The sequence below is a fragment of the Haplochromis burtoni genome, unplaced genomic scaffold (assembly GCF_018398535.1).
Source record: "Haplochromis burtoni strain Fernald_Lab_line unplaced genomic scaffold, NCSU_Asbu1 Contig_61, whole genome shotgun sequence".
Lineage (NCBI taxonomy): Eukaryota > Metazoa > Chordata > Actinopteri > Cichliformes > Cichlidae > Haplochromis > Haplochromis burtoni.
In genome coordinates, this window is record NW_024582422.1 from 520,107 (window position 1) to 530,602 (window position 10,496).

The 10,496-nt window shown below is 45.2% G+C and overlaps 1 protein-coding gene across 1 annotated transcript in view; it reads left to right on the forward strand.

Moving 5' to 3' along the window:
* The window catches only part of patj (PATJ crumbs cell polarity complex component), a gene marked incomplete in the record, with an annotated part of 86,940 nt that extends 76,469 nt beyond the window's left edge, over nt 1–10,471 (forward strand). Inside the window, 11 exon segments of the mRNA XM_042221116.1 lie at nt 1,911–1,994; nt 2,364–2,557; nt 2,761–2,908; nt 3,595–3,681; nt 4,223–4,364; nt 4,450–4,487; nt 4,774–4,896; nt 5,160–5,264; nt 6,051–6,154; nt 6,238–6,361; nt 6,444–10,471. Of these exon segments, the coding sequence (XP_042077050.1) occupies nt 1,911–1,994; nt 2,364–2,557; nt 2,761–2,908; nt 3,595–3,681; nt 4,223–4,364; nt 4,450–4,487; nt 4,774–4,896; nt 5,160–5,264; nt 6,051–6,154; nt 6,238–6,361; nt 6,444–6,590 (1,296 nt within the window).
* Between the last annotated feature and the right edge of the window lie 25 nt (nt 10,472–10,496).

A 10,496-nucleotide genomic window follows, 5' to 3' on the forward strand; every position in this document is an offset into this window, starting at 1 on the left:
TCCGTCCTTTTAAAGTTATTAAGGATCACAAATGCTGGAAACTCCTTAAAAAGTGTCAGATTTTTAATTATTGTTTTTGCCTTTTTTGATAGTAACAGTGTAGAGAGACAGGAAAGCAGGGAGAGAGAGGGAGGGGAAGACAGCAAAGGTCCGCGGGTCAGACTCAAACCCGGGCCCATGGCACGTGGTTGCCAGCTCATCCCACTGAGCTAAACTGGCACCAAACACGCTAGATGTTCACGTGTGCAGCTAAATTGTTTCTCTGTTAAATAAGGTTATTACAGAAAATAACCGGCTGACTGACAGGCAATCAGGAAAGAGTGCTGGACACACCGTTCTGTGACAGAAAGCCTGACGTTCACACTTTACCTGTAGAATCTGTGTTTAGTATTTGGTGTGAGACAGACTTGAGTGAGAGTCTCACACTCTCCTCAGCATCGAGGACGGTGCTGAGAATGCTCAGCCTTTTTCGATAATCGATTTTCTGATTAAAATCGATTTCGGCTTGAATAAAGTCATATCGATTCATTAAATCCCAAATCAATTTTTAAATATAAATATATTTTGCCAGAAACGCCAGAATCTAAGGTTAAACCTCACAAAACTATTTCAACAACCACCAAACAGCTAAAGCAGTAAATGAGAGCAGGATTCCACAAAAAGACGTAAACACAAAGTGCGGACCCGACGCATCATAATCAGTGAAATGTCGTCTTTCTCACCCGATGGCACGTACCCAGACGTGTACGTACAGGTGGAGCTGAAAGCCAACAGCTCACAGATTCTGAAGCTGCAGGTTTAGTCACTCTCCAATGAAAGTTGACTGAACCAGCAGCAAAAGAAGATCCAAACTACGCTTCACATTTCGCTTCACATAAACATCGACATGAATTCCCTCTTAGTTTTGCTATTTTGCTTCCACCACGATAAAAACACACTTCCTGCACAGCTCTTTCGCTCTCTGTCAGTGTACTTCAAGAACAGTTTCCCATCTCAAATCTCTGTTTTCTGAATTATTTGCTTGGTTAACCCTAGAACACTATCGCTGGGTGATTTTCACCCGAGCAAATACATTTACATTTTGGAGCATTATTTTAGGGTCACCCCATGACACTTTTTTTCATTTTGTTAGACATGGCACAGTTGAAAGTAAAAGCAGACCACTCTGATTTGTCATGTGTTGTCATATTTTGATATATTTTGATGACAAGTACTTTTTGTTGGTCATATTATATCACGTAAAAATCACCCGGTATTAGTGATTGTGTTTATTTATAGTTTATTTATAGCAATAGTGTTCTAGGGTTAATACCCACCAGTCATAAATGATCAGAATTATAACATTTCTATAAATGACAAACTGGAGGACTATGATCAAATCTGGAGGTCACTCACTGAGTATCTGGAAACTATGGACAAACAAGAAACTACTATGTGGGCTTTACCCTAGGTTATAACAAAGTGATAGCACTCTGGGATCAGGGAAGGGTGTGGGGAGGGAGGTTTTTTTTGTTGTTGTTGTTGTTTGGCTTTTTCTACCGTCTTGGTTGTCTGTTTTGTTTTTTGTTGTTGTTGTTTTCCCCCTTTCTCGGTGATAAAAATATAAAAATTAAGCGATGAGAGCCCATGGGGCATTTTTGTAATCGTTACTTGTGCTTCACTGTAAAAATATTTGAAGAGAGGGATTATAATATTTCTAAATGTCGGAGTCAAAATTGAATCGAATCGGACCAGGACCTTGTGAATTGGAATCAAATCAATTCTAGAAATCAGTGACGATACCCATCCTTACTGTTTAACATGAAGCCAGGACAGCGTTCCACTCTGATGATGAAGATCAGTCTTCTTCATCTTCAGTTCATGAACAGACTCTAGCCAGGCCTCACCCTCTCTTCTTGTTTCTCCACTAGGATGCCATCATGATCCACGAGGTGTACGAAGAAGGAGCTGCAGCCAGAGATGGGCGTCTGTGGGCCGGAGACCAGATACTGGAGGTATTCACAGACACAGCACCACCCACGGGAGGAGGCGCCCATCTACCTGTCATTACATCATTAACAGGATGTATACGAGCCATAACGTTAGTTGGCGAATGTAGTTAGTGCTCACAGTAGGAGGTCCGACCTTCTGCAGAGAGTCGTCAAAAACTCAGTTGGATCAAAAAGATATTTAGATTTGAAAGTTGAATCTAATGTTGTCTGCTCAGAAACGAGCCTGCTTCAGCTCCCCCTGCTCAAACACAGTCATACATCCACCGTGTGTGTGTGTGTGTGTGTGTGTGTGTGTGTGTGTGTGGGATGTGTGTGTGTGTGTGGTCGTGTGTGTGTGTGGTGTGTGTGTGTGTGGTGTGTGTGTGTGTGTAGGTGAATGAAGTGGATCTCCGCGGGGCGTCCCACGAGGAGGCGATCGCCGCCCTGCGTCAGACACCGGCTAAGGTCCGCCTGACAGTCCTGAGGGACGAGGCTCAGTACAGAGATGAGGAGAACCTGGACGTCTTTAAGGTGGAGCTGCAGAAGAAGAGCGGCAGAGGGCTGGGGCTCAGCATCGTCGGGAAGAGGTCCGCATTTAAAAAAAACAAAAACCTGTCAGGAAAATTAAGGAAGTCATGAGATCTGATTTTAGGAGGATTAAGTCTCATTTTTGATTATAACGACAGGAAAACATCAGAGTTAAATCTGTTTCTGCTTAAAGTTAGTCTTGGAACGTTTTTTTGATTACAGATGAGAAAATGTCGTTTGTCTGTCTGTCTGTCCGTCCCAGGAGTGGCAGCGGTGTGTTTATCTCAGAGGTGGTCAGAGGGGGCGCTGCTGAGCTGGACGGCCGGCTGATGCAGGGAGATCAGATTCTGTCAGTGAACGGTGATGACGCGAGACATGCTTCCCAGGAAGCTGTGGCTGCCATCCTGAAGGTGCTGAACAGTACTGTGAGCGTTTACTGCAGTAACACTGATCTGTAGAAGTACTGATACTACATTTAATCAGAAGCACATGCTGAGGCGGAGCTTTTTATTTCACGCACTAACAGATCATTTTCATTGGTCGGTCACTAGAAGTGAGAGATTTCTGTGTTTCACTGACAGACCTAAAAAAAATCAGTTTACTGGATTCAGATTGCTCCACAAACACTAAAGAGGCGGTGCATGAACGTGTTTCTTCACGTAGAAAAAGTAAAATTTCGAGGACACAAAGAGTGCACGAGGAATTCAGGGAACATGTTCCAGCACTTTCTCTTCCAACACTGCTGCTCGGTCTTTACCACGCTACCTGAATCTAACTCTGAAAGCAGACGTTTTATTGTGTGCTTCTGCAGCTGAAATCATTTCAGAGTTAACACAGAGCTGCAGGAATGCGTTAGCATCCCTCACTTCCTGTTTCCCCGCATGGATGTGGATGTTTCACTTATTTGCAGCCCTGTAACACAACAGTAAATTCCTCCCACTGTTAAAGCTTTCCACGTCAGCGTCACACTTTTTTTGAGATGATCTCAAATTGATGCAAACTTCAGCGCTAGTTTACCATAAAAGTCTTTACTGCAGCTCTGAGGTGGTCTGGTTTAACGTGTGTGTGTGTTTGTGTGTGTGTGTCCGTCCTGCAGTGTGCTCGGGGTCCTGTCCTGTTGGAGCTCGGCCGACTCAAAGCTGCCTCCTGGATCACATCCAGACGTAACTCACATGGGAGCCAGGTGTGAGAGAGTTCAGATTTATGATGGTCCCTAACACTGTAAGATAAGCAATACTGCAAGCCCAAAGATACAAAATCCCAACAATCAGATCGCCATGAGCAAGATCTTGGTGGTAGTGGGAAGGAAAAATTCCCTTTTAACAGGAAGAAACCTCCAGCAGAACCAGGCTCGGGGAGGGGCGACCGTCAGTAGGGAAAGAGGAGAGAAGAAGAGCACAGAGAGACGGGTTCATTAAATCAGAGTTTAGCCCTTTCTGTTTTTTTGTTTGTGCTTATGTTAGTCAGGACACCTGAGCAGGGATTCAAACCAGCAGGCTTGGATGGCTCCAGCTGTTCCTTCTGCTCCTCTCTCCCACGATGACCCACCCCGGGTCTGAGTTCATTCTGGAACAGAGCGCCAGGATTGTCGCAAAATAAACCTGCTTCCTGTGTAAACTGTAAAGCGATGATGGACATGCCTCCTCACCTGGGAGCACCTGAACTAGATTTTCTTTCTCTGACATGGCGAGCAGCGTGAGCTGATATGACACTTCCTGTTTCAGATGAGTCACGCCAGCACAAACAGCTCAGGCGTTCCAGCTCCGTCCCTCACACAGTCACCTGAGCCATCTGACCCCCCAACTTCAAGCCTGCCCCTCAATAACAACGCCGAGCCCACTGGTGAAATCACTTCCTCCACCTCAGGTAGACACATGTGATTGGTCAGAGTGATGCAAATGTGTTGATTACAGAGAGAGCACTGATCGCGTTTTCTCTGCTGTGTGTGCAGGGCTCGACGAAGGCATCCGAACAGTGGAGATCACCAGGGTAATGACCTCACATGCACATACAAACACACTGTAGGTCACCTGACCTCTGATCCCTGGATTGCTGTAAAATAAAAACTCACATGAATAGTGCAGACCAGATGTCACTGTCACCGCACAGTGAGAAGGTCTGCGTCCACCTTTTATTTTATATTTTTATTTCCATCAAACCACAAGAAAAAACAAAAACAGTGAGTCCTGGATAAGAAAGACCCGCAGCTGTGATTTCATGGTTAAAGCTAGATGTCATTATGCTCTCCTTTTATTCTTCCACCCGTGTATCTCAGGGTCTCGGCGACTCCCTTGGGGTGAGTGTAGCAGGAGGGAAGGGCAGTCCTCTGGGTGACATCCCCATCTTCATCGCCATGATTCAGGCCAGCGGAGTCGCTGCTAAAACCCACCAGCTCAAGGTGACTGAGACCACGCCTTTTCCACCTGAAAGCTGCACCCACCAACCATGTGAAAAAAACAGGCTGAAACCAAACTTTAGTCTCACTGTAGCTGTGTGGGTGTGCAGGCGGGGAGCAGACTTCGTCACAGGGCCACGATGCCCCCCCTAAAGCAAAAGTTGGATCATTTATAAGTATAAAGGCTTGGTTTAAGGGTAGGAGGAGGCTGGAGAGATGAGGCCGTCTCCAGGAAGTGATGGAAACGTGTCTCTCTGTGTTTTCAGGTGGGAGACAGGATCGTCAGTGTTAACGGGCAGTCTGTGGACGGCCTGTCTCACAGCGAAGTCGTGGCCATGCTGAAGAACAGCTACGGAAACATCAGCCTGCAGGTAAAACATGCCTGGCACACCTGTACACGGGGAGGACTGTGAGAATGCAGGTGGTGAGCAATACTCCAGCATGTGACCCACTATTACAGCAGATTTACTGGAAAACTGAGGCGGACAACAGGGTCAGGCCAAGTAATGTCTGCAACTGTTGAGGGGGGGGGTGCACTGGAGTCTGGACTACACACACTGTGCATTCTTCCTCTGATTGGAGGAGAAAGTAAAACAATAAAAAGAAGAAGCACTGTGGAACGCCTTTTGATTCAAAAACACTTGTGAGCAGTTGTGACCCACAGTAAGGTTGTTAATGCCCCCTGAGGCCAGAGGGTGGAAGTTCATCCACTGCCTGATCTTTGCCCGACAAACCTAAGACGCAGCAATGAGCTGATAACACACAGAGAGATTTTACTCTCCGTGTGTTATCAGAAGTTTGTTTTATTTGTGAGCATCACAGGAAGAACATGGAAGCCCGGGTGAGACATTCTGGATCACTCGATGGGAAAGTCTCTACAACACCAGAGCCTCCGGAGCTCATGATTAGCTTCTAGACAGCATCATCATTAATCAGTGTGTGTGCGCCCAAATGACATGAAGTAAATACTGCCTGCGTTCCCCAGTGTTTGTGCTGCTTTGGGATTTGTTCATAAAACGCCCTTTTACTGTCACGTTCGTCATTCAGGGGATAAAAATGTTCAGTAAAGAGAGAGGTCTGTCACGTGTTTACATTCAGAGCACACATGAACTATTCTGATTTCTCTTTGGGTGTGTGTGTGTGTGTGCGCTTCTCAGGTGGTGGCGGACACCAACATCAGCGCCATCGTCTCACAGGTGGAAAGTCTGACCAGCAGCTCCATTCCCTCGGACAACACTGACACACACACAGCAGAGCCTGAGTGAGTACACACACACACACACTCAGGAGTAATGACAGGAAGTACTGATCTGACCCAGAGTCTCTCCTCCCCCTCCTCGTCAGCGGTCCACGGCCTCGCAGCATCAGCCTAGAAAAAGGTTCAGAGGGGCTCGGCTTCAGCATCGTCGGTGGCTTCGGCAGTCCGCACGGAGACCTGCCGATCTACGTGAAGACAGTCTTCAGCAAGGTCAGGACCCGTCTCTGTCTGATGATGTCACGTGCTGCGAGGCACTGGGAATGTAAACGTGCTGCGTGTCGGCTGATTTCAGGGCGCGGCAGCGGCGGACGGGCGTCTGAAACGAGGCGATCAGATCCTGGCGGTGAACGGAGAGAGTCTGCAGGGAGCGACGCACGAACAGGCTGTTGCCATCCTGAAAAAACAGAGAGGAACGGTCACGCTGGATGTCCTGTCATAACACACATCTGCTCACACACCTGCACACACACACGGAGCTCCTGCTGCGACGCACACGCTCAGACTCCTGGACAACAACTCTGATAGTCACTCTGAACCCCAACACGCAAAAAAATTGACAAAAGAAACGGTGTCAGACACACACGCGCGCGCACACTTCCTGTGCACGGGTTGGTGGGTTTTGGCCTTCTTTACATGTTAAACAGAGCTTCTCAACCTCTGGGTCAGGGCGCCACATTGGGTCTCAGCTGATGTGTTCGTGCTTGCTGTTTGGATCTAAAGTAAACTTCCCGCGCTGTAGTTTTCACGCTGTAATATTTAATCCTTAAACAGGCGTGCCCACGCTTTCTAAAATACCACAAATCAAAGAGCTCCTAAACAGATAATAAAGTGCTCTTGTTGCTTGTTGCTTGCTCTTCTCCACCCTCTTGGACTGCAGTTGGTGGTCCTTCCAGATGCGCCTTCGGGAGCAGTAACTCATCTTTGAAGCGCTGCTGGTGAGTTATTTTGCATCTGCAGAATCAGCAGTCACAAACCTGCTCACAGAATAATGGCTGCGAGCAGCGTAACAGCTCGATCCAAAATACCGCCAGATAAATGTTCTGCACCCCCCTTTCATCTTTACTACAATAACGAGCAGGTCGGTCTGACACCACCCAGCTCAAGCTGTCCTCGACTGTGCAGCAACATGAGTGGCTCATTTGTTTCTCACTGGGTGCTGATTGACTGATTTTGCAGTTAAAGCAGTTTTCCAGAACCGGGACGACCATCACCAAGGATGTGTAAGTGGAATCTGCCCAAGGATAGCTGAACCTGGTCAGCCTGCCTAGTTCGAGAGAATGAGAACGAGAAGGAATTAATTGATCGCTAATAAACTGATCTCGCACCACGTTGTTCTCAGGTAGAGATAAAAACGAGTCAGCTGATATCCTGTAGCATCAATTCTGTCCTGTAATCGTGGAACCGACCCAACCCAACTATAAAATCTGATGTCATAACCCAGAACCAGGTTGAGAAGCTCTGCTGTTATTTATCCTTTGATCGACACAACGCTCCGTACTGACGGAGGCATGGCCAAATCAGCCTGCACTAACTGATACTAACTGAGACACGGACTGATGGGAAACCTTTCACGAATGGAACCAGAGGAACAAAAAGGGAAAGATGTGGCTGATGTTAGCCTAGCATCTCTTCTGTGGTCCACTGTTAGCCGTGTAGTAGCCGTTATTGTAAAAGTGAAGACCGATGTGGAGCGTAACGCCGCTGACTGTCAGCTTCCCTTTTTTTTTTTTTTTTTTCCTGCCATCACAACCAGCCAAACATGAAAGAAACAGCTGCTAGCCTTTAGTTTCATCCTCATATTGGCTCTATACCTGTGATTTTCCACTCCAAACCTTTTTTTTCATTTTTAAGAACTTTCATTTGGGTCTAAAAGCACTTTTTCACCGCAGGAACTCAAACAATGCACAATCTGGAGCAAACATTTACAAGAGCAGGCTCCAGTGGTCCTTTCAGACTTTAACCAATCAGCATGCAAGGAAGCCGAGCCAGAAAGCACAATGTTTCCCTAAACCTAATCAAACTGTAGCTGGACATATATTTTAAAATAACTAACTGTAAACACCAAGTCTGAAAATAATTCCACTTCCTGTTTGATGGTTTCATCCACGACAACCTGCAGCTCATGTGGCTATGTTTGGACTGCAACATAAACAACACATAGTTATGTGACTGGCCAGTTCAAATATTTGAGCTTCATTAATAAGATCTTTAAAGAACTTCACTTTTAGTTTTATAGCTTAAAGGTGTGCAACAGACAGATGGGAAACTCTAAGGGGGTGGGGGTGTCTCCTGGCAGTTAGACCCTGGTTCCTGCTGTGGAAAAGGTTCATGTTTAGATCTGAAAATTACAGTCATCGTTGGGTTTTAATTACTGTTTTGTTATTTTGTCAAGTATTGAGCAAGAAAAGTGGCCAAAAACCTCCTTATGAAAAAATATAAACCTGTAAGAGCTGAAATCTGTAAACTTGTTTCCACATAAATCGTAGAAGATGGGAAGAGACTAATAACACAAAGTTTATTCTAGAAATGAGGAAACTGTTTCTTGCCAACATCGCCATCTAATAGAAAATGTTGTGTCCTAAAAACCTGCAAACTGTTCACTCAAAATCTGGAAAATGAAAACAGTGGGCGTGAAGCTCATTGAAATATCCCTTCATAACAGAGGTATATTTATTTTTGATTCCTTTTTATTTATTAGAGTGCTTCCACTGTATTTCTGTTGTTTAGCCAAACATGTTAAACGGTGCCATCATTTGATACCATCATATATCCTCTGTTTCCACGTACGCTGACTGCTGAACAGAGCACACACAAGCATACCGATGTCAAACTCCCGCTATTTTCCACTGAGTTCATGCAACACTTTATAGAACATGTAAACATGTCTGTCTCCATGGAGACTCTCAGGACTCGGTGGGTATGGAGACTCCTGTCGCCCCTGGCAACAGATACAGTGTCTTCCACATTGTAGTTGAAGGAGACGTGAATAAAAGCATCGGGCCGACATTCAGTGAAATCCTTGCGTTCTCCGTCATGTTCTTTTCTTTGCTGCGGTCAGTCATAGCCGCAATCTGCTACTGATCTCTGCAGTCATGAGGAGGTGTCAACTAGCGACCACAAGCAACCTCCTGCAACCGGTGGTTACCGTGGCGTTCCTGACCGGTCTTTAGGCCTGTGCAGCTGCATTCTGAACCCTCTCACCTCTGAGTATAAGCAAAGAATATCGGCTGTTTTCACTCAGGTGTGCATAAAAGTCCACACTGAGCAGCTTTTTTTCTGGTTTCTTCTCCATGAGGAGTCTGTGCTGTGTTACCAGCTCTGTAAAACAGCAGAAGCTAACTTGAGAAAGTGTGGAAACTGGACAAGAGCTTTCCCCAGAGCTGCCACAGGCCTTCAAATTCAGGTCTGCTGGTGGCAGATAACTGCAGCTAACTGCAAGTTGCAAATCTGCAAGTTGCAAATTGCAACCAATAAACTTCTAATATTAATTCTCATCCAGCATCCAGATCTTCTCATTCAACAAATATGAGTAGAGCTCTCAGTTTAATCCCTTTCATTAAATACCCAGTATTTATGAGCAGCTGTCCTGAAGTGCTAAGAAACTCAGTTTGTTTTAGACTGAGAAAACGACGATCCAACTGAATGTCAGCATTTTGCTTTGAATGGTTTCCTACTGTGCAGGTAGCTGTTTGTGGCTGCGCATCTTCGTCTGACTCAAGTGTTTAGCAGCAGCTGAGCACCGGCCTCAGCAGCATCCTGTACTTTATACATATCAATCAAATGCAAAATACTTTATGTTCAACTTTTACTTTGTCATAATTATTGTCTTAATTTTTTGGTACTTCATATGCAAATGCCAGAGTAGATGAAATCTAATTTATTTTTGATCTTGTTGAGAATTAACAATGTATTTTTGTTGCTGTTGTGTTGTTATGAGCACTAATATGTCCGAATATCAGAAATCAGAGTGGAAACCTGCAGCTTTGGTCTGCTAGCGCTTCCTTGTTATTCTGCATCATTTCTTAATCATGTTCTCAGAAGTTGTTGAGAAAATTTGTTTGATTTCAAATAAATAACAGATAATAGATCCAAACTGACTTTGAAGGACTGTTTTACTGTATGATTCTCAGTTCAAAATGATCTGTAGCCAATCAGAAGAAAGCGTTGTTTTTTGTTTTTTTACTGCTGGCAGGTCAGCAGTCGAGATTTATTTCATGGAGCTGAAATATTGGTAATGACTCAGAGAACAACCAGAAGTTTGAAACCGAATGAGGTTTGTACTAGTGTGTACAATGTACTAGTTTTTCATTAGCTGTTCACTAGCCATTCAAATCAAATCAAATCA